Source organism: Theropithecus gelada, chromosome 2, assembly GCF_003255815.1.
Source record: "Theropithecus gelada isolate Dixy chromosome 2, Tgel_1.0, whole genome shotgun sequence".
Classification (NCBI taxonomy): Eukaryota; Metazoa; Chordata; class Mammalia; order Primates; family Cercopithecidae; genus Theropithecus; species Theropithecus gelada.
Window position 1 is genome coordinate 91,088,393 of NC_037669.1, and position 26,109 is coordinate 91,114,501.

Genomic DNA, 26,109 nt, shown 5'->3' on the forward strand with positions numbered 1-26,109 from the left:
CTTGCATTTGCCCCCGAGGACAATTACTATATTGAGATGGAGTTCCCAGGGCTGAAGTAGAAAAGTCAGAGCAAAACCACGCCTGTGTCTTCCTCCTGCCTCGGGGCCGAGCACCTTCCTCCCAGGTACGTGGCAAATATCTCCAAAAGCCCTGCCGCCCGCCAACACCCCTTCAAGTGCCCAGTTCCACGGAGGCGGAAGCGAAGCCCCCGGAAAGGCCGGTTTGTCCACCCTATTTTCTTTAAATGGGGTAGACGACCTTGGAGCGCCCCGCCCCCTACCGCCACGGAAGGACACCATTGGCTCTTCCCGGAGGCTTCGCTCTCATTGGTCAGCGAGTGAATGCCGACCTGCAGACGCGGTCCTAAGTTTCTTTTGGTTTCCGGTGTCTCTGCGATGGCGGCTCTGGACTCCCTGTCGCTCTTCACTGGCCTCGGCCTGAGCGAGCAGAAGGCCCGCGAGACGCTCAAGAACACGGCTCTGAGCGCGCAGCTGCGCGAGGCCGCTACTCAGGTGCGAGCCCCTCTGCCTCCGGCCTGGTTTGCGTACCAGGCTGCAACGCAGCGCGGGGCGGGGTCCAGATCCCGACCTGCCCCACTTGTCCCGCTCTTTCACTGAGCGCTGGGCTTCTCTCTTGACCCCTCTGACCCCAGGCTCAGCAGACCCTGGGTTCCACCATTGACAAGGCTACCGGGACCCTGTTATATGGCTTGGCCTCCCGACTCAGGGATACTCGGCGTCTCTCCTTCCTTGTAAGCTACATAGCCAGTAAGAAGATCCACACTGAGCCCCAGCTAAGCGGTGAGACCCCTACCTGTCCTGCCAGTTCGCACCAATGCCTCCCTTCAGCCAAGACCCCTGTCTTCCCTTTTTGCCAAGTCCTCCAGTTTCTTTCTAGACACCTGGTTCTGCACAGGCACTGAGGCATGGAGGGGGTGGCCTATGGTGAGACTGACAAGGAAACTGTCAGGGTCTGAGGGGGATCCACTTTCGACACGTGCTTCTTTCTTCCCTGTGTCCTCTAGGGTAGTGGTGCCAGGGCTTAACTTTTCAGGAGGCCAGACTGTCCTTCGAGTTTCATGAGATTACGACCCTGTCTGTCCACTTCTTGCAGCAGAGATGCCACAAACTCACGGGCTCTTTTTTCTCAGCTGCCCTTGAGTATGTGCGGAGTCACCCCTTGGACCCCATCGACACTGTGGACTTTGAGCAGGAATGTGGCGTGGGTGTCATTGTGACCCCAGAGCAGATTGAGGAGGCTGTGAGTCTTTCCCCAGGCATCGTCTGCCTCCCCAGTCCTGGCCATGGAAAGGAGTGGCTCAGTTTCCCTCCCCAGGAAGACCCAGAGTGAGGGTGTGGGTTCCCAGAATATCTCTAAAGGTGGCTTTCCTGAACCACATGGTTTGGCTTTCTGCAGGTGGAGGCTGCCATTAACAGGCACCAGCCCCAGCTCCTGGTGGAACGTTACCATTTCAACATGGGGCTGCTGATGGGTGAGCAGGGCCTGGAAGGGGGCTATATTGTTCTCTGTGGTCATGCCTTTTCTCCTGGGGACAAGTGAGAGGGAGGTGGGGGAAGGAACAGGAGTGACTTAAAGTGGTCTGGCTGGGCTCAGGCTCTGGTTCTCGCGGTCAGCCAGGACCTTTCCTTGGAAAGGAGGTCGGGGGAGAGTACTCTTTGCTTTTCTGCAGCTCCTTGTGCCTATGCTTCTAGGAGAGGCTCGGGCTGTGCTCAAATGGGCAGATGGCAAAATGATCAAGAATGAAGTGGACATGCAGGTGGGCATGCTTCATTAAGCTGAAGCTGGCAAAGACTGGCATGAACAGGGCCTGGAATCCACTAAGGGATAAAAGGCAGGAGGAGGGCTGGGCACGGTGGCTCACGCTTACGATCCCGGGACTTTGGGAGGCCAAGGCAGGAGGATTACTTGAGCCCAGGAGTTCAAGACCAGCCTGAGCAACATAGTGAGAACCCATCTCTACAGAAAATTTAAAAATTGGCCGGGCGCGGTGGCTCAAGCCTGTAATCCCTGCACTTTGGGAGGCCGAGACGGGCGGATCACGAGGTCAGGAGATCGAGACCATCCTGGCTAACACGGTGAAACCCCGTCTCTACTAAAAAAATACAAAAAACTAGCCGGGCGCGGTGGCGGGCGCCTGTAGTCCCAGCTACTCGGGAGGCTGAGGTGGGAGAATGGCATAAACCCGGGAGGCGGAGCTTGCAGTGAGCTGAGATCCGGCCACTGCACTCCAGCCTGGGCGACAGAGCGAGACTCCGTCTCAAAAAAAAAAAAAAAAAAAAAAGAAAATTTAAAAATTAGCCGGACATGGTGGTGTATACCTGTAGTCCCAGCAACTTGTGGGGCTGAAGTGGAAGAATTCCTTGAACCTAAGAGGTCAAGGCTGCATTAAGCTCTGATTGCACCACTGCACTCCTTCCTGGGGTACAGAGTGAGACCCTGTCTCAAAATCAACAACAATAAAAAGGTGGGAGGGGGCTGGGCATGGTGGCTCACGCCTGTAATCCCAGCACTATTGGGAGGCTGAGGTGGGCGGATCACCTGAGGTCAGGAGTTCGAGACCAGCCTGGCCAACATGGTAAAAGCCCATCTGTACAAAAAGTACAAAAATTAGCTGGGCGTGCTGGCGGGCACTTGTAGTCCCCGCTACTCAGGAGGGTTGAGAGGGGAGAATTGCTTGAATCCAGGAGGCAGAGGTTGCAGTGAGCTGAGACTGCGCCATTGCACCTCCACCCTGGGCAACAAGAGCAAGACTCCAGCCTGGGCAACAAGAGCAAGAGCATTTTAAACTAGCAGACCCACATGAGAAGTGGTGGGATGGGCTAGGTAGGATCTTTCAGTCAGTGCTGGTAGATAGGCCAGGAAGCCTTGGGTGGGTGGGTAGGATCAGTCAGGGGCTCCTTGAAAGAGGATACTCCTGTCCCTGCCTGACTCTGGTCTCTGCTCAGGTCCTCCACCTTCTGGGCCCCAAGCTGGAGGCTGATTTGGAGAAGAAGCCGAAGGTAGGGCTGGGCATGGCCCTGAGTCCCTGAGGGTGAGGTGAGGTATGGTGAGACTTCAGGCTGGGGAAGGAAGTGTCTGACCACAGTGATTCCAAGACCCTGTCCAAGAGAAAATTTGATGCCATTTTCTGAAGCACCTGGGGCTTCTTTCAGGTGGCAAAAGCTCGGCTGGAAGAAACAGACCGGAGGACAGCGAAAGATGTGATGGAGAATGGTGAGAAGCTTGAGGCTCCTGTCACGGCATTCAGCTCCCTGACTTCTGAACCTCCTCAGAAGAGTCCTTACAGGCTCCTCAGGCCCTTGGCTTACTCAGTACCCTGACTTCTGTCTCAAGACTGGGATTCCTGGTGTTTCCTTTGTTCCCTTTGCCCAGAGACTGGCATGAGAGGCCTCAGATGTCTGGCTCTAGATCTCTTGTCTCTGGAATTGAGGGAAGAGGGGTCTACTCAGTTCTGTTCTGGCTGTAGGATATGGTAAATATATCCAGAGGACAAGTTTTCCTTGTTTTGTTCCCCACAGGTGAGACTGCTGACCAGACCCTGTCTCTGATGGAGCAGCTCCGGGGCGAGGCCCTTAAGTTCCACAAGCCTGGTTAGTGGGCATGTCAAAACCCTAGGGAGGGCTGGATCTTGGCAGCAGCTCCTATAGTCAGGCCCCTAGGGTCAGAGGCTTTGGCTGCAGCCTGGTCCTTAGGCTTATTCTGGTTCTGGCAGGTGAGAACTACAAGACCCCAGGCTATGTGGTCACTCCACGTACCATGAGTCTACTAAAGCAGCACCTGGAGATTACTGGTGGGCAGGTATGTGGGAATGTGGTCATGTGAGCTTGTGCCATCAAACACCTGCCTGAGTGCCTGGGCTGCCTCCATACTGCCCCATCTTACCCATTACCATGGCCTTCCTAGGAGGGAACTTCTGTTTCTTTAGGGTCATCTGAGCTCTGACTTTATTTCTCTTTTCCCATCCCCCTTATTTTAGGTACGTACCCGGTTCCCACCAGAACCCAATGGAATCCTGCATATTGGACATGCCAAAGCCATCAATTTCAACTTTGGCTATGCCAAGGTATGCATGTGTCTAGGCACCTGGCAAGCAAGATGACCACTAGAGGTTCCCATGAGTGGATACCATGTCCCTGCCTTGCTGTCTGCTCCCAATAATGTACCCAGGTGGACAGAGACCACGGAAAGGAACCACATGTGTGACAGATACCTAGGAATCTATTGAGCTTATTGGAATAAATAGCTCCCTCCCTCTGAGGAGTCAGTGAGTTCAAATATGGGGGAGTTGCCAGTGCAGTCCGTAGGCCTAGAAAGATGCTATGCTGTCTGTCCCAAGTTGGTGTAAGAGATGCCTTATCTAGACATTTAGATGCAGGAAGGTGAGAGAAGCTCTTGAAGGCATTTTAAATTCTGACATGAGGCCAGGTGGGGTGGCTCACGCCTGTAATCCCAACACTTTGGGAGGCTAAAGTGGGTGGATCGCTTGAGGTCAGGAGTTTGAGACCAACCTGGCCAACACGGTGAAACCTCACCTCTACTAAAAATACAAAAATTAGCTGGCCATGGTGGCACATGCTTGTAGTCTCAGCTACTGGGAGGCTGCAGGAGAAACCCAGGAGGTGGAGGCTGCAGTGAGCCAAGATCGTGCCACTGCACTCCAGCCTGGGTGAGAGAGTGAGACTTCATCTCAGAAAAAAAAAAAAAAAAAGATCTGACATGAGAGTGCTCTGTGAATATCCTAGTTTGATGAACAGGATTGTGGGGCTAATGGATGATATGGGAGTTCACAGGTGGTGCAACTTTCCTAGGCCAACAATGGCATCTGTTTTCTGCGTTTTGATGACACCAACCCTGAGAAGGAGGAAGCAAAGTTCTTCAGTGCCATCTGTGATATGGTGGCCTGGCTGGGTATGGACTGGACAAAGCCTAGAAGAGCTGGTGGTTAGTGGGTCTCTCCTTGGACCATGGCCTGCCACTGGGTGTTTCTAGCTGGCTGCTCATACTTTGTCTCATTTTGCTCCAGGCTACACACCTTACAAAGTGACGTATGCCTCTGACTATTTTGACCAGCTATATGCGTGGGCTGTGGAGCTCATCCGCAGGTAAGGCCAGGGCCATGACGTAGAGCCAGGCAGGCTGACTAGGTCACAGCCATGCTGGGCACTCACACCCCTTCCCCACAGGGGTCTGGCTTATGTGTGCCACCAGCGAGTAGAGGAGCTCAAAGGCCATAATACTCTGCCCTCACCCTGGAGAGACCGTCCCACGGAGGAGTCACTGCTGCTCTTTGAGGTGGGGTCCTAGAGGAACATCTGGGTTTGGGTGGGCCAAGGTGCTCAGAATGAAATGCCCCTGTGCTTAGAGACAGCCTGAGTCCTTGTTCTCCTCAGGCAATGCGCAAGGGCAAGTTTTCAGAGGGCGAGGCCACACTACGGATGAAGCTGGTGATGGAGGATGGCAAGATGGACCCTGTAGCCTACCGAGTCAAGTATATACCACACCACCGCACAGGGGACAAATGGTGGGTGTAGAATGGGGTGGGATGGGGGGGCTGCAGAGCAGGACGATGGGCCATGGGATAGGGCAGAGTAGGGCTGGATGGTAGGGCCCACTGCCTATGCCCCACAGGTGCATCTATCCCACCTACGACTACACACACTGCCTCTGTGACTCCATCGAGCACATCACTCACTCACTCTGCACCAAGGAATTCCAGGCCCGGTGAGGGAGCTGGGTCCATGGGGTGGTAGGGCCAATGGAATTCCAGCAGCCCTTCCTGTGGTCTCTGCCTGGTTCCAGAGCTGGCCAGTCCTAACCCTACTCTCCCACCCCAGACGCTCTTCCTATTTCTGGCTTTGCAATGCACTGGACATCTATTGCCCTGTGCAGTGGGAGTATGGCCGTCTCAACCTGCACTATGCTGTTGTCTCTAAGAGGAAGATCCTCCAGCTTGTAGCAACTGGTGCTGTGCGGTAGGTGTGGCTGTTTGGCTTATGAAAGGTTAATGGCATGCACTCCCAAAGGCCTTCTCACCAACCTTCTTATCCACAGGGATTGGGACGACCCACGGCTCTTTACACTCACGGCCCTGCGACGGCGGGGCTTCCCACCTGAGGCCATCAACAGCTTCTGTGCCCGGGTATAGCCCAGCAGGTTGGGTGGACAGATTGAGGGTTAAGTGTGGCAGTTTGTGATTGTAGCTGTGACTGATGCTGAACTTTCCTGCCAGGTGGGAGTGACTGTGGCACAGACCACAATGGAGCCACATCTTCTAGAAGCCTGTGTGCGTGATGTGCTGAATGACACAGCCCCACGAGCCATGGCTGTGCTGGAGTCACTACGGGTCATCATCACCAATTTTCCTGCTGCCAAGGTGGGCCTGCCTCAACATGTGTGCTACACGTGTGTGTATGTGTGTGTGTGTAGCTGGGGATACACTTGGCTCTGGGCATGGGGGTCCTCATGCTGAGTATGACTCATACCTGTCTCCTGCTATAGTCCTTGGACATCCAGGTGCCCAACTTCCCAGCTGATGAGACCAAAGGCTTCCATCAGGTTCCGTTTGCACCCATTGTCTTCATTGAGAGGACTGACTTCAAGGAGGTAAATGGTGGGGGTGGAGGGTCCCGTTTGCTGCTGAGTCTGGTCCTGGGAACCTTTCATCTCCTTATCTCTGTCAGTCCATCTACTTCCTGCTTCAGATGAACCAATCCTTGCCAGACATGGGGGTAGGGAAGCTTCACCACTTGTTTGACCCTTGCAGCCTCTTGTGTTTACCCCACTTCCTATGTCTAGGAGCCAGAGCCAGGATTTAAGCGCCTGGCTTGGGGCCAGCCTGTGGGCCTGAGGCATACAGGCTACGTCATTGAGCTGCAGCGTGTTGTCAAGGTGAGAGCCAGCTGCAGCCTTCCTACTGCAGTGCCTGTTGGGGCCAGGATGTGAGTGTAGCCTGCAATCCTGGTTGTGGTTCCCAGATCTAATTGCTGCTCCCCTCCCCCTACTTCTAGGGCCCCAGTGGTTCTGTAGAGAGTCTGGAGGTGACCTGCAGACGGGCAGATGCTGGAGAGAAGCCAAAGGCCTTTATTCACTGGGTGTCACAGCCTTTGATGTGTGAGGTTCGCCTCTATGAGCGACTGTGAGTGAACAGAGATGGGGTAGGGGCAGGTACCAGATGCACATTGCCTGCTGTGGCTGTCCAGCTGGGGGTATGACCTTCACTCTGGCTGCAGATTCCAGCACAAGAACCCTGAAGATCCTACTGAGGTGCCTGGTGGATTCTTAAGTGACCTGAACCTGGTAGGTTCATGAGGTTTAGGGTTTGGGAGGTAGGCCTTCCTGGTTGGATGGTTGCCTGAGTTCCCTGCCTGCAGGCATCACTACACGTGGTAGAGGCAGCATTAGTGGACTGCTCTGTGGCCCTGGCAAGACCCTTCGACAAGTTCCAGTTTGAGCGTCTTGGATACTTCTCCGTGGATCCAGACAGCCGTCAGGGAAAGGTGCTTGACTTTACCCATTTGCCCTCATCTACAGCAGTGACAGTGGCTGCCATTCACTGTGCCAAGTGCTCTGCATATATTCCCTTAGTTAATCTACACCACCTGAGGGAGTTGGTATTCATATTCTACTAATGGGAAACTGGTACTGAGGATAAGTCTATGCACAAAATTTTGTATGAAGGCTGCCTTTTTTTTTTTTTTTTTTTTTTTTTTTGAGACAGAGTCTTGCACTGTTGTTGCCCAGGGCTGGAGTGCAATGGCGCTATCTCGGCTCACTGCAACCTCTGCCTCCCAGGTTCAAGTGATTCTCCTGCCTCAGCCTCCTGAGTAGCTGGGATTACAGGCGCCTGCCACCATGCCTGGCTAATGTTTTATATTTTTAGTAGAGACGGGGTTTCACCATGTTGGCCAGGATGGTCTGAAATTCCTGACCTCATGATCTGTCCGCCTTGGCCTCCCAAAGTGCTGGGATCACAGGCATGAGCCACTGTGCCCGACTTTTTTTTTTTTTTTTTTTTAATTATTATTTTTTGGGGCCTGGCATGGTGGCTCACACCTATAATCCCAGCACTTTGGGAGGCCAAGGCGGGCTGATCACCGGAGTCAGGAATTCGAGACCACCCTGGCCAACATGGTGAAACACCCATGCCTACAAAAAAAAATATATATATATATATATAAAATAATTATTTTTAATATCTTTCATTAAGGGAGCTAATAACTTTTCTTTTTATTTACTTTAGAGACGGGGTCTTACTCTTGCCCAGGGTGGTGTGAAGTGCTGCAATCATAGCTCACCGTGGCCTCGAACTACTGGGCTCAAGCTATCCTCCTGCCTAAGTCTCCTGAGTAGCTTGAGACTACATGTGCACACTACCATGCCTGGCTAATTTTAAAATTTTTTGTAGAGGCGAGTTCTCACTACGTTGCCCAGGCTGGTCTTGAACTACTGGCTTCAAGCAGTCCTCCTGTGTCAGCCTCCCAGAGTACTGGGATTATAGGCATGAGCCACTGTGCCCAGCCACACTGCCATCCTTTTTTTTTTCCTTTTTAATGGAGTCTTGCCCTGTTTCCCAGGCTGGAGTACAGTGGCACCATCTTGGCCCACTGCAACCTCCACCTCCTAGGCTCAAGCCATTCTCCTGCCTCAGCCTTCCAAGTAGCTGGGATTACAGGCACATGTCACCATGCCCAGCTAATTTTTTTTTTCTTTTTTTTTTTTTTTGAGATGGAATCTTAACTCTTTTGCCCAGGCTGCAGTGTAGTGGCACAATCTCCGCCCACTGCAACCTCCGCCTCCCTGGCTCAAGCCATTCTCTTGCCTCAGCCTTCCTAGTAGCTGGGATTATAGGCACATGCCACCGTGCCCGGCTAATTTTTTTTTTTTTTTAGACGGAGTCTTACTCTGTCACCCAGGCTGGAGTGTAATGGCACAATCTCGGCTTACTGCAAGCTCTGCCTCCTGGGTTCACGCCATTCTCCTGCCTCAGCCTCCGGAGTAGGTGGAACTACAGGCACCCGCCACCATGTCCGGCTAATTTTTTCTGTTTTTTAGCAGAGACGGGGTTTCACTGTGTTAGCCAGGCTGGTCTCGATCTGCTAACCTCGTGATCCGCCTGCCTCCCAAAGTGCTGGAATTACAGGCGTGAGCCACCGCGCCCGGCCTAATTTTTGTATTTTTAGTAGAGATGGGGTTTGGCCATGTTGGCCAGGCTGGTCTCGAACTGCTGACCTCAGATGATATGCCTGTCTCAGCCTCCAAAAGTGCTGAGATTACAGGTGTGAGCCACTGCACCAGCCCACCCTGTCTTTCTTACTCCTTAAAGTAGGGGGCAAACATGGTGGTTGTTATAATCCATATAAAACTACACCCTAGACCCCCACGGTGGTTGTTATAGTCCATATAATACTACAGCCTAGAGCCCCATCCAGTCCCTTACCCAAAGTCACAAAGTTATTGAGGACCTGGGTCTCCTGACCCTTAGTCCCTTGGCTTCTTTGGCTTAAGAAGGAAGTTAGGGGGAGGTGTCTGGGGTGAAACCTGCCCAGGCCTCCCTGGCCTTGTTCTGGGTTGATGGTCATCCTTTCCCTCTGTCCTCCAGCTTGTTTTTAACCGAACTGTCACACTGAAGGAAGACCCAGGAAAGGTGTGAGCTGGAAGCACTGAACCTACCTCATCCTGGAGGTTGGGGCTACCTTCGCCACCCCAAATTCTATGTCAATAAAGAACAGCTAAATTCTCCTAGAGTCTGTGTGTTACCTCTGTGCTTCTAGCATCTGAGGGCCCTGGAGACATGCTGGGGGTGGTGGTGGTATGGTTGGGGGACGGAGTTGTGCCTTTTGCACATTTTGTCTGTGAGAATGGGCTTTCCCAGAACAGAGTGGTACTGACAGCTCTGAAAGGACTGGTGCACTTTTTGGTGCTTAAAGGCCGCGGGGGCCTGGGTGGGATTCATACCCTCCGCACCTGATCTGAGGGAATGGAGGGCTCTGGGGTGTTTGTCCATGGTTAGGACCTCTGTGCCAGAGGGATCTAAAAGGTTTGTTTCTGCTGGTTGAAGAAGGGAGTCCTAGCTCCCAGTGTGATCATTCAGCATATAATTCTTTTTTTCTTTTCTTTTTTTTTTTTTTTGATGTGGAGTTCCACTCTGTAGCCCAGGCTGGAGTGCAGTGGCTCGATCTCGGCTCACTGCAACCTCTGCCTCCTGGGTTCAAGCGATTCTCATTCCTCAGCCTCCCAAGTAGCTGGGATTACAGGTGGGCGCCACCACTCACGAGTAATTTTTGTAATTTTAGTAGAGAAGGGGTTTCACCAAGTTAGCCAGACTGGTCTGGAATTCCTGACCTCAGGTTATCCACCCAGCTTGGCCTCCCAAAGTGCTGGGATTGCAGGCGTGAGCCCCTGCGCCCAATTAGCATATAATTCTTTTTTACTTTTGAGACAGAGTCTCACTCTGTTGCCCAGGCTGGAGTGCAATAGCGTGATCTCAGCTCACTGCAACCTCCGCCTCCCAGGTTCAAGCAGTTTTCCTGCCTCAGCCTCTTAAGTGGCTGGGATCACAGGCATGCATCGCCACACTCGGCTAATTCTGTATTTTTAGTAGAGACGGGGTTTCACCATGTTGGCCAGGCTGGTCTCGAACTCCTGATCTTAGGTGATCCACCCGCCTCGGCCTCCCAAAGTGTTGGGATTACAGGCGTCAGCCACCGCGCCCGGCCCATTCAGCATATAATTTTTGAGTGCCTAGTACGTGCCAGACACAGATGAGGCATACGTGCTGTGGTGCCCTTCCAAGTTCACGGGAGGGGAAATGGGTGACCATGCACTGTATGGGAGAGGTCTCCCTGGGGCTTGTGCAAGACTGGAAGAGGTTCCTGACCCAGCCTGGGCCTCAGAAAAGATTACTCTAACGAAGTGACTTCTGAAGGGAATCACGAAAGACTACGGGGAGTTTGCCAGGATAAGAGGAACAAGGGCAAAAGCTCCGAGGCAAAAAGAGTCTGGCTGGAAGCCCTCTGGGGGCAGTGTGGGCTGCTGCTGAGGCCTGAGTGTGCCTGCAGCTTTAACGCCTTCCACATTTTCCCTGTATACAAACACTAGGCTACCCGGGGGCCCGCTTTAAGGTGGACCCAACTGCTGAAGGCTGAACTCAGATGGCAGCAGATGGCGGGAGTTCCAGATGCTGAGTCCTCCAGGAGGTGAGCAACCTAGAGGCTTTCCAGGCAGGGCACGCCTGGGGACGCCAGGCCCAGGACAGAAGTTTGTGGGGTCCACCTTAAGCGAGAGGCCGAGCCCGGCCAGGCCCCGCCCCGCGTGGGGGTGCTCGACCAAAGGAGGCTCTGGCGGGCGACGGAAGGTGGGTCCAAGGAGCTAGCTTGGAGCCCTAGCCTTCCGAGGCTCCACTACTAGGCCAAGTCACGGCCCTAGCTCCACCCCACATGGAGGGACGTCCATGGGCGGAGCGAGCCGTCCATACTCTATGATCCACCATCCGCTCTAGCAGCCAGAGGCGCGGCCAGCCTCCCCTGCTGAAGCGTTCACTTTAAGTCTGGCCGGGAGGCAGTCCCAGATCTCGCGGGACCGACGCCCCGATTCTCGCGAGAGGAGCAATCGACTCCTATTGGCTGTGAGGGTTGAATGTAAGATGGCGCCCAGGGAGCTGTGAGGAGAAAACCCTGTCGGTCTTGGAGCGACGACGGCAGAACCAGGGTCCCTGGCGGTGCGGCGGGGCCGGCGGGTAGAGCGGAGGCGGCGGCGGCGGTGACGTCGCCGGGTGAGGGCTCCAGTGCGGGCGGGGATGCGGCGAGGCTGTGGGCCTGAGTTGGGGAGCCCACCCCACACAACGGCGGGCGGGGGCGGGCGGAGGCGGGCGGGCCGCTACCGCTGGGCCCTGGAGAACTCGGGGCGGCTCCGGAACCGAAAACGTTCCTGGGCTCGCGCACCCCGCCTTGTGGGTGGGGGAGGGGTGGGCCGGAGATTTGGGTGGGCGCGGCGCGAGATCGCGCGCTGGTGCGGGCGCGCGGCTGAGCCTGTTTTTACGCGCGGGCGCGCGCGCGCTGTGCGGCTCTCGGTGCGCGTGGCCGCCGACGTGCGCGTTCCCGGGCCGGATATCTTTCCTCTAGGAGCTGTGGCCCGTGGGCAAGAGCGGCTTTCCGTGGCGCGCGCCCTTCACAACCCCCCCAGTTTTGGGGCGCGCGCTCCGATGTTGGGTGGCGGTGCCACCTCGAGAGCGCGCAGGAGGCTTCTGCTGAGCCGAGGGCCGGCCGAGGCTCGTTGTGCGGGGAAGGTTGAGGATTGGGTCCTTTCTGGTCTGGTGACGTTCCCGGGCATCCGTGGCCTCGGCCTGGAAAGAAACCAACCAGCTTTGCTGTCTGGCTTGCGGCTCCACTCCTCTGTGAGCGGGGCGAGATTGCCCGTTCTCCTCAAAGAATGCCGTTACTTGAGGCCCAAGTACGGTGTGGGTGCTTGGGTAGGGTGCTTCTGCTTCGGAAACCAAGCCCTGTTGGCTTGAGAGGGCAGTGAGCCCCTTCGGATTTCCTCACCTTGTACTGGGCTTTGTGCCGGGCAGGGAAGGTTAATATTAGAAGGCCCTTGAGTGGTAGCTGCTTATCTTTCATTAGAAATTAATACGTCCATAAGCGCAATTCATACACGTCACCACTGTGCGCTCCGGAAGGGAATTCTCTTATGTGGACCATGTGAACTCCGAGCTCTAAAATGCCAATTTAAATCCTTAAACGCAGGCTTTTCTTTTGCGTAGGTGGGAGGGGCTTACTTTAGTCTGTTATACTAAGGGCCCACCTTTGCCTCAGCCAGAAAGTTGACCTTAAAACAAAATTGAACAACCTGAGAATCAGTGCTTTGCCTTTTTTGAAATTGCAGAAATCTCCAACAGAAATTACTAAAATCTGACAGTGTATGACTGTAAAAGTCACTTTTGATGTAGGATTTCAGTCCTTTTCAGTTCTTTTTTTGATCCTGCCACTGTGTTTTAGTGTCAAGGAAGTTCTAGGTTTGTCCTAGAGAAATATGCACCTCTATTTTCTAATACAAAATATCTGCTAGTTTATGATTTACAGTCTTGCTCCATTAAGCTTAAGGAAAAGGAAGCTAACAGGAAGTAAAATTAGCCATCAGATTTGATAATGGTGGGGTAGTTCTTTCTAATGTACTGTATTTTTTTTAAGAACAAAGTTAAAATTATTAATAAAAAGAGGCTGAGGATGGAAGGAACTTTTTTGTTCTATCTTCTTCAGAATATTAGAAGTCTTAAGAACTCAGGACAAGCAGCAGAAATACATGCAACATGGTGACTGGTGAGTTAAAATTGTTCATATGCTGGAAGTATGTGTGCACATTTTTTCTGGTAATACTGAAGCATTACAAATCCTGTCAATTATTCTGCGTGCTGTCTTCCAGAAACTGTTAGGTGCTGTAAAATGAAGATGTGGGAGAACAGCATCTTTGAACTCAGCCAGTTTGCTACTTGCGCAGTTTTCTCCTGTTAGGATGTAAGTCAGTGGAACCCGCATATTTAAGCATGGCAAGGCATCAGCTTTTAAAAGGACCTAGATGGTTCAAAGAAAAGCTGTAAAGTTTTTCTAGGATACACTTAAAATTTTGATTTTTTTTTTTTTTTGCGACGGAGTCTCGCTCTGTCACCCAGGCTGGAGTGCAGTGGTGTGATCTCGGCTCACTGCAGCCTCCTCCGCCTCCCAAGTTGAAGTGATTCTCCTGCCTCAGCCTCCCGAGTAGCTGGGACTACAGGCTTGTGCCACCATGCCCGGCTAATGTTTGTATTTTTGGTAGAGATGGGGTTTCACCATGTTGATCAGGCTGGCCTCGAACTCCTGACCTCGTGATCCACCCGCCGTCGGCCTCCCAAAGTGTTGGGATTACAGGTGTGAGCCACTGCACCCAGCCAAATTTTGATTAGTTTTTAAGGCTTGCTTGTTCTGGGTTATCTTTGTTTTTAACTATTAAGTTTGAGATCTTCCTTTTAAATTGGTGTTTATAAATAATGTTTCTCCAAGTTTGTCAACTAAGATTTACTTATTAGATGTCTTCCTTCGGGTCCTTTCTGATGAAGTATTCGTATACCTCTTTGAGAACCTCTGCAGTTCCACATCCTCTCTCCAGCTTATGTTGTCATTTCAAACTAAAGATCAAATAGTGGCTTAATTTTCTTTTAACTTTGAATTGCTCTAGGAAAGTAACCAAAGTCAGGGGCTCTGGACGTGACTGTCTTTCTTTAAGGCAGCTTCAGAATCAGGGATGTCTTTCCTTACTTTGGATATGCTTTTTTTTTTTTTAATATACTTTCTTTTAGTTTAATTAGTTGTGGTTTATATTTGATGTGCCGTGCTTCTTTCTTGTCTGGTTTTTAAATGACCACTCTTGATTTGTAAGGGTCTCTGATTTCTGAATTGTGAATTAGCTTTAGAATTAGGTGTTACATGAATACCTGTTCTTTTCTTTTTATTGTTGTTATTTTTTTGAGACAGAGTCTCGCTGTGTTGCCTGGGCTGGAGTGCTGTGGTGAGATCTTGGCTCACTGCAAGCTCTGCCCCCTATGTTCACACCATTCTCCTGCTTCAGCCTCCCAAGGAGCTGGGACTACAGGTGTCTGCCACCATGCCCTCCTTATTTTTTGTATTTTTTAGTAGAGACAGGGTTTCACTGTGTTAGTCAGGATGGTCTCGATCTCCAGACCTCGTGATCCGCCCACCTTGGCCTCCTAAAGTATGGGGATTACAGGCGTGAGCCCCTGCACCCAGCCTAATACCTGTTCTTTTCTGTTATTCTGTTGCCCTACATTTTGTTCCAGATGTTTTAAGTCCTCTCCAGACTTCACTTAAATGCTTCCTTTTTATTTTTTCCTAGTTATTACATTAGATTGTGATTTCTGTTATTAAATTGATGTGGCTGTATGAAGACATGATAGATTAATTTCTTCCTTTGCTGAAAGAGGGAAGGAATGCTCCTTTCGTCTCACTCTTCAGGCAAGGGCCAAACTGTAGGTAGAAATGGTGGCTGTGTCAGAAGGCTGTTTTTCTCTTTTTTTTTTTTTTTTTTGAGATGGAATTTAACTCTTGTCGCCCAGGCTGGAGTGCAATGGCGCGATTTCGGCTCGCTGCAACCTCCACCTCCTGAGTTCATGCCATTCTCCTGCCTCAGCCTCCTGAGTAGCTGGGGCTACCGATGCCCAACACCACGCTCGGCTAATTTTTTTGTATTTATAGTGGGGACGGTGTTTCACTATGTTGGCCAGGCTGGTCTCGAACTGTTGACCTCGTGATCTGCCCACCTCGGCCTACCAAAGTGCTGAGATTACGGGCCTGAGCCATTGTGCCCACCCATGTTTTTCTCTTTCTTAAAATTTGTGAAATATTTACCCATCCATGTAAATTTAGGCGATCTCTGTACAATTTAATGAAAAAGTATAAAGTAAATGCTGGCGAAACTACTACTTTTTCAAGAAATAGAACAATGCCAGTATCCCTGAACCCTTTGTGGGTCCCTTCCTGATCACAGCTTCTCAGGCCTTGCAGACAGCTGTTATTCTGTGATCACATTCTTTTTCTTTTTACCTTTACCATCTCCGTAACCCTTGACATAGTTTAGATTTGTTTCTTTTTGAGTTTTATATAAATGGACTCATACTGTATTATGTTGTCTTAATACAGTGTTTCTGAAATTTGTTCACATTGTGTGCAGCTGTTCATTCCCATTTTTTTATGTAGTATTCTGTTGTATGAATATACCATAATGTATTTATCCATTCCACTATTAATAGATGTCTGGGTTGCTTCCAGGTTTTAGCTATTAACAGTGCTGCTGTGAACATTCTTCTATTAAGTACCCTTGTTAAAAAAAAGTTCCTTCATATACACTGATGGGTAAAATTGCTCGGGTTCATAGAATGGATATTTTCAGCTTCACTAGATAATGCAAGTGGTTGTGCCAGTTTACAGTCCGTCAGTATTTGGGAAAAATACAAATGTTAATTTCCCGATTGAAAATAGAACCATGGCCGGGTGCAGTGGCTCACGCCTGTAATCCCAGCACTTTAGCAGGCCAATGCGGGCAGATCACCTGAGATCAGGAGTTCCAGACCAGCCTGGCCAACATGGTGAAACCTCCTCTCTACTAAAAATACAAAAATTAGCAGGCATGGTGATGGGCGCCTGTAATCCCAACTACTCGGGAGGATGAGGCAGGAGAATCGTTTGAACCTGGGAGGCAGAGGTTGCAGTGAACTGAGACTGCGCCATTGCACTCCAGGCTAGGGGACAGAGCGAGAATGTGTTTCAAAAAAAAGAAGAAAAGAAAATAGAACCGTGATGAAAATGCCCCTAAACCAGGGACTCCTCTGGCATGGGGCAGATAAATGGCCTAATGGAATAACTTCTATCACAAACCCTGCAGTTGTCTAGTATCCTTAAAAATAGAAATAGGGGGCTGGGCGTGGTGACTCAAACCTGTAATCCCAGCACTTTGGGAGGCTGAGATGGGCGGATCACAAGGTCAGGAGATCGAGACCATCCTGGCTAACATGGTAAAACCCCATCTCTACTAAAAAAAATACAAAAAACTAGCTGGGCGTGGTGGCAGGCACCTGTAGTACCAGCTACTCAGGAGGCTGAGGCAGGAGAATGGCATAAACCCGGGAGGTGGAGCTTGCAGTGAGCTGAGATCCTGCCACTGCACTCCAGCCTGGGCGACAGAGCAAGACTCCGTCTCAAAAAAAAAAAAAAAAAAGAAATGGGGTGGAACACAGTGACTTGTGATTGCAATCCCAGCAGTTTGGGAGGCCAAGGTGGGAGGATTACTTGAGCCTAAGAGTTGGAGACCAGTCTGGGCAAGATAGCAAGACCCTATTTCTGCAAAAAAATAAAAATAGCTAGTTGTGGTAGCATGGGCCTGTAGTCCCAGCTACTCGGGAGGCTGAGACAGGAGGATTGTTTGAGCCAGGAGTGTGAGGCTGCAGCGACCTGTGAACGTACCACTGCATTTTATCCTGGGTAATGGAGCAAGACCCTGTCTTATTAAAAAAAAAAAAAAAGACAAAAGGCTGGCTGCAGTGGCTCAGGGCATGTAATCCCAGCACTTTGGGAGGACTAGGGCGGCCGGATCACCTGAGTTCAGGAGCTCAAGAACAGCCTGACCAATATGGTGAAACCCCGATTCTACTAAAAATACAAAAAAAATTAGCTGGGCTTGGTGGTGTGCGCCTGTAGTTCCTGCTACTCGGAAGGGTGAGGCAGGAGAACTGCTTGAACCCAGGAAGCGGAGGTTGCAGTGAACCGAGGTGGTGCCATTGCACTCCAGCTTGGGCAACAAAGTGAGACTTCATCTCAAAAAAATAAAAATACAAACAAACAAAACCCAGGCAAAAGAATAGAAATATGTCAGTCCTGGATGGGCACGGTAGCTCACGCTTGTAATCCCAGCACTTTGGGAGGCTGAGGCGGGCGGATCACGAGGTCAGGAGACTGAGACCATCCTGGCTAACACGGTGAAACTCTGTCTCTACTAAAAAATACAAAAAAAAAAAAAAAAAAATTAGCCGGGCGTGGTAGCGGTCGCCCGTGTTCCCAGCTATGCGGGAGGCTGAGGCAGGAGACTGGCATAAACCTGGGAGGCGGAACTTGCACTGAGCTGAGATTGTGCCACTGCACTCCAGTGCAGCTGAGATCACGCCACTGCATTCCAGCCTGGGTGACAGAGTGAGACTCTGTCTCCAAAAAAATAAATAAAATGAATACATTCACATGGAAAAAAAAATCAATTTCCATTGTAAGGAGTCATATTTGTCATATAAACATATGGAGTTATTTCGAAGAAGCATGGAAGACATACTTCTTTTTTTTTTTGAGATGAGTCTCCACCTCCTGGGTTCAAGCAATTCTTCTGCCTCAGCCTCCCGACTAGCTGGGACTACAGGCGTATGGTACCCTGCCTGGCTAATTTTCGTATTTTTAGTAGAGACGGGGTTTCACCCCTATTGGCCAGGCTGGTCTTGAACTCCTGACCTCGTGATCTGCCCACCTTGATTTTCCAAAGTGCTGGGATTTACAGGCATGAGCCACTGCACCTCGCCTATTTTATTTTTATTTATTTATTTATCTATTTATTTTTATTATTTTTTGAGACAGAGTCTTGTTCTGTTGCCCAGGCTGGAGTGCAGTGGTGCGATTTCGGTTTACTGCAACTTCTGTCTCCCAGGTTCACACCATTCTCCTGCCTCAGCCTCCCTAGTAGCTAGGACTACAGGCACCATACCTGGCTAATTTTCATATTTTTAGTAGAGATGGGGTTTCACCATATTAGCCAGGCTGGTCTCAAATTCCTGACCTTGTGATCTGCCTGCCTTGGCCTCCCAAACTGCTGGGATTACAGGTGTGAGCCACTGCGCCTGGCCTATTTTATTTTATTTTTTTTGAGACAGAGTTTTGCTCTTGTTGCCTGGGCTGGAGTGCAGTTGCGCAGTCTCGGCTCACTGCAATCTCCGCCTGCTAGGTGCAAGCAATTCTCCTGCCTCAGCTTCCCGAGTAGCTGAGGTTACAAGTGCCCGCCACCATGCCTGGCTAATTTTTGTGTTTTTGGTGGAGATAGGATTTCACCATGTTGGCCAGACTAGTCTTGAACTCCCAACCTCAGGTGATCTGCCCACCTCAGCCTCCCAAAGTGCTGGGGATTACAGGCGTTAGCCGCTGCACCGAGCCCCATGTGAATGTGTTCAAACTGGACTAAGCTATGAAGAGCCATTGTTGGAGTAGATGTGAACCTTGAGGGGCCTCAAAGCCTAAGGAAGAGGTAAGGTTCTGAGGCAGCTCAGACTTTCTTCTTTTAATCCATCACGGATTGTTGACTCACTGCAGAGCCATACAGGGGGCCCAAAAGAGGTATCAGGGATAAGAAACCCAAGAAAGCGTGAGGATCTTCCCTTGGTACCTAAACGGAAAAAAGAAAAAAAATTTGCAAACAGACCTATAGAAATGTAATAGACTGTTGTTTTGGAGTAACCTTTGTCCATGGTACCATCTTATGTTCTAGTAATAAAATAATAAAAATAATAACTCATGTAGTGAAGAATTGCCATGCATCAGGCACTATGTTACGCTCCAGTAGAAGGAAATACAGAGGAGCCAGGCGCAGTGGCTCACTCCTGTAATCCCAGCACTTTGGGAGGCCAAGGATCATGAGGTCAGGAGATGGAGACTGTCCTGGCTAACACGGTGAAAACCCGTGTCTACTAAAAATACAAAAAAATTAGCCAGGCATGGTGGTGGGCGCCTGTAGTCCCAGCTACTTGGGAGGCTGAGGCAGGAGAATGGTGTGAACCCGGGAGGCGGAGGTTGCAGTGAGCCCAGATCGCACCACTGCACTCCAGCCTGGGTGACAGCAAGACTCTGTCTCAAAACAGAGAAAGAAGGAAATACAGGGGAGATATCAGTGATGAATTTGAATTTATACCAGCAGAAATGTCCAGGGTCTGTTTAAGGGAGTGCTGGTTTTCCTTTATTTATTTATTTATTTTACAAAGCAGCTATATTTAAAAGCATTTAGGAGTAAATGCTTGTTTACAGACCTCATACACCCCAAGAGCATTAGAGTATTTTCTGTTTTTGTTATTAGTCTCATCAGAGTCCCAGAAATTGGGAACACTCAGATATCCTCATGGCTGCATGTTTTTCAGAAATACTTTATTTAATATCTTGACTGCTTCTCACTAAGTCTTTTACTTGGAGCTAACTAAGAATCTTTTGTCTCTTTTAGAAGTTTCTCTATTTATGTTTATTACAAAGGCTCAACTTTTGTGTCTTATGAGCAGCATCTTGAAGTTAAGTCTTCATTATTTTGTACAAGTTTTTGGTATTTTATCATTTAGTTTCTTTTTTTTTTTTTTTTTGAGATGGAGTTTCGCCGTTGTTGCCCAGGCAGGAGTGCAGTGGCATGGTCTTGGCTTACTGCAACCTCCGCCTCCCGGGTTCAAGCAATTCTCCTGTCTCAGCCTTCCGAGTAGCTGGGATTGCAGGCGCCCGCCACCACCCCCAGCTCATTTTTTTTTGTATTTTTAGTAGAGACGGGGTTTCACCATGTTGGTTAGGCTGGTTTCAAACTACTGACCTTGGGTGATCCACCCACCTTGGCCAAAGTGCTGGGATTATAGGCATGAGCCACGTCGTTCAGCTGGTTTAGTTTCTCTCAGATTTTGAAAGAAAATCATACTATGATCAACCAGAATTGTTTATGTGTCTGTTACCATTCCTGCACTATAGCCACTGTGTAGAAAAAGTTGAGTTATTTATTTATCTATTCATTTTTTGAGACGGAGTCTCGCCCTGTCACCCAGGCTGAAGTGCAGTGGCACAATCTCACCTCCCGGGTTCATGCCATTCTCCTACCTCAGCCTCCCAAGTAGCTGAGACTACAGGCGTCCAACACCACGCCTGGCTAGTTTTTTTGTATTTTTAGTAGAGATGGGGTTTCTTTTTTTTTTTTTTTTTTGAGACGGAGTTTCGCTCTGTCACCCAGGCTGGAGTGCAGTGGCGCGATCTTGGCTCACTGCAAGCTCCGCCTCCTGGGTTTACGCCATTCTCCTGCCTCAGCCTCCGGAGTAGCTGGGACTACAGGCGCCCGCCACCTTGCCTGGCTAGTTTTTTGTATTTTTAGTAGAGACGGGGTTTCACCGTGGTCTCGATCTCCTGACCTTGTGATCCGCCCGCCTCGGCCTCCCAAAGTGCTGGGATTACAGGTGTGAGCTACCGCGCCCGGCCGAGACGGGGTTTCACTGTGTTAGCCAGAATGGTCTCGATCTCCTGACCTGGTGATCCCCCCGCCTCAGCCTCCTAAAGTGCTGGGATTACAGGCGTGAGTCTTAGATTAATACAACTTGTGGAAAATTCAGAGGAGTATTAAACAGGAAGAAACTTAAATACTCTGGTTCCATCATCCAGGCATAACTACTGTTAGCATTCCTTTTTTTTGTTTTTTGAGGCGGAGTCTCACTCTTTCCCCAGGCTGAAGTGCAGTGGCGCAATCTCAGCTCCCTGCAACCTCCGCCTCCTGGATTCAAGCGATTCTCCTGCCTCAGCCTCTAGAGTAGCTGGGATTATGGGTGGCTGCCACTATGCCCAATTAGTTTTTGTATTTTTAGTGGAGATGGGGTTTCACCATGGTGGCCAGGCTGGTCTCACAATCTTGGCTGGATGCTATGGCTCATGCCTGTAATCCTAGCACTTTGGGAGACCGATGCTGTGGATCGCTTGAGGTAAGGAGTTCAAGAACATCCTGACCAACATGGCGAAATCCCGTCTCTACTAAAATACAAAAATTAGCTGGGTATGGTGGCGGGTGCCTGTAATCCCAGGTACTTTGGAGGCTGAGGCAGGAGTATTGCTTGAACCCAGGAGGCGGAGGTTTCAGTGAACCAGGATCATGCAACTACACTTCAGCCTGGGCGACAGAGCAAGACTCTGTCTCAAAAAAAAAAAAAAAGAATTTAGGCTGGGCCTAGTGGCTCACGCCTGTAATCTCAGCACTTTGGAAGGTGGAAGCAAGTGGATTACCTGAGGTTAAGAGTTCAAGACCAGCCTAACCAACATGGCGAAACCTCGTCTCTACTAAAAATACAAAAATTAGTCTGGTGTGGGCCAGGTGCAGTGGCTCACGCCTATAATGCCAGCACTTTGGGAGGCTGAGGCGGGTGGAACATGAGGTTAGGAGTTCAAGACCAGCCTGGCCAAGATGGTGAAACCTTGTCTCTACTAAAAATACAAAAATTAGCCAGGCATGATGGCAGGTGCCTGTAATCCCAGCTACTCGGGAGGCTGAGCCAGGAGAATCGCTTGAACCCAGGGGGCGGAGGTTGCAGTGAGCCAAGTTCGTGCTACTGCACTCCAGCCTGGGTGACAGAGTGAGACTCCATCTCAAAAAAAGAAAAAAAATTTAGCCAGGTGTGGTGCTGAGTAGTCCCAGCTACTCAGGAGACTCAGGCAAGAGAATTGCTTGAACCCGGGAAGCAGAGGTTGTGGTGAGCTGAGATCATGCCACTGCACTCCAGCCTGGGTGACAGAGTGAGACTCCATCTCAAAAAAAAAAAAAAAAAAATTAAGATAGTGATGGTTTCCCTATGTTGCCTAGACTGGTCTCAAACTTTTGGGCTCAAATGATCTTCTTGGGCTCAAATGATCATCAGCCTTCCAAAGCATTGGGGTTACAGGCTTGAGCCACCATGCCCAGCCTGTTAACTTAATTGCTTGCTTATTTACTTATTATCTATGAATAAATGATAGAGTCTCACTGTCACCCAGGCTGGAGTGCAGTGGCATGATAATAGCTCACTGCAGGCTCAAACTGCTGGGATCAAGCCATCCTTCCGCCTCGGCCTCCCAAGTAACTGGGACTACAGGTGAGAGCCACCATGCTCAGCTTAGTATTGACATTTTCTAATGGTTTTATGGAATGTTTCTTACCTCAAGCTTGTTTGTCTTTTAAATTATTACTATTATTTCTAAGAGATAGGATCTCACTGTGGTGCCCAGGTTGGAATGCAGTGGCTGTCCACAGACAGGATCCTGCTACTGATCAGTACGGAAGTTTTGACCTGCTCCATTTCCAACTTGGGTCGGTTCACCCCTCCTTAGGCAACCTGGTGATTTCCTGCTCCCATGAAGTCACCATATTGATGCTGAACTTAGTGTGGACACCCGATTGACATAGCGCACTACAGCCCAGAACTCCTGGACTACTCAAGCAATCCTCCTGTTTCAGCCTTCTGAGTAGCCGAGACTGCAGGCATGCACCATCATCCCAGCCCCCTTCCCCCCACCTTTTTTTTTTTGAGACAGAGTCTCACTCTGTCTCCAGGCTGGAGTTCAGTGGTGCGATCTTGGCTCACTGCAACCTCCACCTCCCAGGTTCAAGCGATTCTCCTGCCTCAGCCTCACGAGTAGCTGGGATTACAGGCATGCTCCACCATGCCCAGCTAATTTTGTATTTTTAGTAGAGACGGGGATTCTCCATGTTGGTCAGGCTGGTCTCAAACACCCAACCTCAGGTTATCTGCCTGCCTTGGCCCCGCAAAGTCCATGGTGTTAGGATTACAGACGTGAGCCACTGCACCCGGCCTTTTTTTGTTTGTTTGTTTGTTTGAGATGGAGTCTTGCTCTGTTGCCCAGGCTGGTTGCCCAGGCTGGAGTGCAGTGGTGCAGTGTCGGCTCACTACAAGCTCCGCCTCTCAGGTTCACACCATTCTCCTGCCTCAGCCTCCCAAGTAGCTGGGACTACAGGCACCTGCCACCACGCCTGGCTTATTTTTTGTATTTGTATTTTGTATTAGCCAGGGTGGTCTCGATCTCCTGACCTCATGATCCACCCGCCTTGGCCTCCCAAAGTGCTGGGATTACAGATGTGATCCACCGCGCCAGGCTTTTTTTTTTTTTTTTTTTTTAATGAAAGGCTTAAAGAATGGATTTTGGGCCAGGCGCGGTGGCTCAAGCCTGTAATCCCAGCACTTTGGGAGGCCGAGGCGGGTGGATCACGAGGTCAGGAGATCAAGACCATCCTGGCTAACATGGTGAAACCCCGTCTCTACTAAAAATACAAAAAAAAAAAAAAAAACTAGCCGGGCGAGGTGGCGGGCGCCTGTAGTCCCAGCTACTCGGAGGCTGAGGCGGGAGAATGGCGTGAACCAGGGAGGCGGAGCTTGCAGTGAGCCGAGATCGCGCCACTGCACTCCAGCCTGGGCCACACAGCGAGACTCCGTCTCAAAAAAAAAAAAAAAAAAAAAAGAATGGATTTTGATGGTTTATAGCAAGTAACTTTTTGAAGCTTTTATATTTTCTGACAACCGAATATCTAGCTTATTTGCCTGTTTGCTCAGGAAATAAATTTGTATTTGGACTAGCATTTCTTATAGTAACTTTTTAAAGGTACTATTCTAGAAATACTGACTGGTAGGATTTATCTGGAGATGACATAGGCAGCAGAATGATTTTTATTATATCTTTGGAAACTTGATTGACAAAAAATACGTTCTGGACTTTGGTATGAAATGTTGTATTCTAAAACTAAAATATTGATTAAATAGAAGTTTTTTTCACTTAGCTAAATGTTTGTCTAAAATAGAGGACATGTTGCTGGGGGCAGTGGCTCACGCCTCTAATCTTAGCACTTTGGGAGGGTGGGCAGATTGCTTGAGACGAGGAGTTTGGGACCAGCCTGGCTAACATAGCAAAACTCCATCTCCACTGAAAATACAAAAACTAGCCTGGTGTGGGGGCAGGTGTCTGTAATTCCAGCACTTTGGGAGGCCAAGACGGGCAGATTACAAGGTCAGGAGTTCGAGACCAGCTTAGTCAACGTGGTGATACCCTGTCTCTACTAAAAATACAAAAATTTGGTGGGCATATTGGCGTGTGCCTGTAATCCCAGCTACTTGGGAGACTAAGGCAGGAGAATTGTTGGAACCTGGGAGACAGAGGTTACAGTGAGCAGAAATCATGCCACTGCACTCCTGGGCTACAGAGCAAGACTCTGTCTCCAAAAAAAAAAAAAAGAAGGCTTTGGCCAGGCATCGTGGCCTACGTCTGTAATCCCAGCACTTTGGGAGGCTGAGGTGGGCAGATAGATTTCTTGAGCCCAGGAGTTTGAGAACAACGTGGGCAACATGGCAAAACCCTGTCTCTGCAACAAATACAATAATTAGCTGGGCATGGTGGCACATGCCTGTAGTCCCAGCTGCTTGGGCGGCTGAGGTGGGAGGATCGATAGAGCCTAGGAGGTTGAGGTTGCAGTAAGCCAAGATTTTATACCACTGCACTCCATCCTGGGCGATAGAGTAAGACCTTGTCTCAAGAAACCCACAACAGAAAATCGGGGGTGTGGAACTTTAATTTCCTGATCTTACATAGAACTCCATAGATACTCCAATTTTTTTGTTTTTTAAGACGGAATCTCACTCTGTTGCCTAGGCTGGAGGGCAGTGGTGCAGTTTCAGCTCACTGCAACCTCCATCTCCTGGGTTCAAGTGATTCTCCTGTCTCAGTCTCCTGAGTAGCTGGGATTACAGGCATGTGCCATCATGCCTGGCTAATTTTTATATTTTTAGTAGAGGCAGGATTTCACCATGCTGGCCAGGCTATTCTCGATCTCCTCCTGCCCTCAGGTGATCCACCTGGCTCAGCCTCCCAAAAAGTGCTGGCATTAGAGGCCTGAGCCACTGCACCTGGGCAATACTCTAAAAGTGAGTCTACAAGTAGAGGCATAAAGGTTTGATGTGATTGGTAGGGTTTGGTGAGAGGAGGGTGATTTTTAGTTTTTTATGTATAATTTGTTTAGGCTTTTTTTTTTTTTTTTTTTTGAGATGGAGTTTCACTCTTGTTGCCCAGACTGGAGTGCAATGGCATGATCAAGAACCAGAGGTCAAAGCATACTTAGCTGCTTTTACTTTTTATTTTATATCTTTTTTTTTTTTTTTTTTTTTTGAGAAAGAGTCTGGCTCTGTAGCCCAAGCTGGAGTGCAATGGCGCGATCTCGGCTCACTGCAAGTTCTGCCTCCCAGGTTCACACCTTTCTCCTGCCTCAGCCTCCCGAGTACCTTGGACTACAGGCACCTGCCACCACGCCCGGTTAATTTTTCTATTTTTAGTAGAGATGGGGTTTCACCGTGTTAGCCAGGATGGTCTCGATCTCCTGACCTTGTGATCCGCCCGCCTGGGCCTCCCAAAGTGCTGGGATTACAGGAGTGAGCCACCGTGCCCGGCCTTATTTTATATCTTTTTATACTATTAGAACAGTTTTTCTTAGTTAAGTTTCATATCCCTTTCCCCAACCTCTGAATAAACCTCCAAAAACAAAACAAAAACTAGGTGGAATTCTATACTGAGTACTGTAGAAAGCTTGTTTCTAGTAAGAAAAGTTGGTGAAATTATCTTTTACACTTAATATCAGACTTGAGGTGAGGTTTAAGCTGCCCCTTCTGAGTTTCTGAAACTTGAAAGACAAGAGTGAGGAGAAATAGGGTTACTAGGAGGATCATAGACACTGGCTTTACTAGGCAATAGTCATGAAGGTTTTTCAGT

At 49.8% G+C, this 26,109-nt stretch overlaps 2 protein-coding genes across 12 annotated transcripts in view; both read left to right on the top strand.

The window, feature by feature from the left end:
* On the top strand, nucleotides 1–9,765 carry QARS (glutaminyl-tRNA synthetase). 5 transcript variants are annotated; one of them, XM_025376399.1, is made up of 24 exons: nucleotides 1–513; nucleotides 654–801; nucleotides 1,152–1,261; nucleotides 1,418–1,493; nucleotides 1,714–1,778; nucleotides 2,968–3,021; nucleotides 3,175–3,235; nucleotides 3,541–3,612; nucleotides 3,735–3,820; nucleotides 3,999–4,085; nucleotides 4,831–4,930; nucleotides 5,046–5,124; nucleotides 5,206–5,314; nucleotides 5,413–5,543; nucleotides 5,651–5,743; nucleotides 5,857–5,994; nucleotides 6,074–6,161; nucleotides 6,252–6,395; nucleotides 6,521–6,625; nucleotides 6,818–6,910; nucleotides 7,030–7,157; nucleotides 7,252–7,318; nucleotides 7,393–7,518; nucleotides 9,621–9,765. In XM_025376399.1, exons 1-24 carry the CDS (start codon nucleotides 343–345, stop codon nucleotides 9,669–9,671), a joined length of 2,382 nt encoding a protein of 793 aa, XP_025232184.1. In that variant the 5' UTR covers nucleotides 1–342; the 3' UTR covers nucleotides 9,672–9,765. The 5 variants fall into 5 exon arrangements, with proteins under 5 accessions (XP_025232184.1, XP_025232185.1, XP_025232188.1 ...); XM_025376400.1 differs by having other exon boundaries at nucleotides 654–768; XM_025376403.1 differs by having other exon boundaries at nucleotides 654–752.
* Nucleotides 9,766–11,338: 1,573 nt separating this feature from the next.
* Nucleotides 11,339–26,109, top strand: part of QRICH1 (glutamine rich 1) — a 69,107-nt gene continuing 54,336 nt past the window's right edge. Inside the window, exons 1-2 of one of the 7 annotated variants that reach the window (XM_025376405.1) lie at nucleotides 11,339–11,792; nucleotides 13,276–13,335. The gene's annotated coding sequence lies outside the window, so the exon portion shown is untranslated. Of the gene's footprint in view, nucleotides 11,793–12,089; nucleotides 12,489–13,275; nucleotides 13,336–26,109 lie in introns of those variants that run through there. The other 6 variants (XM_025376407.1, XM_025376406.1, XM_025376404.1 and 3 more) reach the window with 6 other exon arrangements.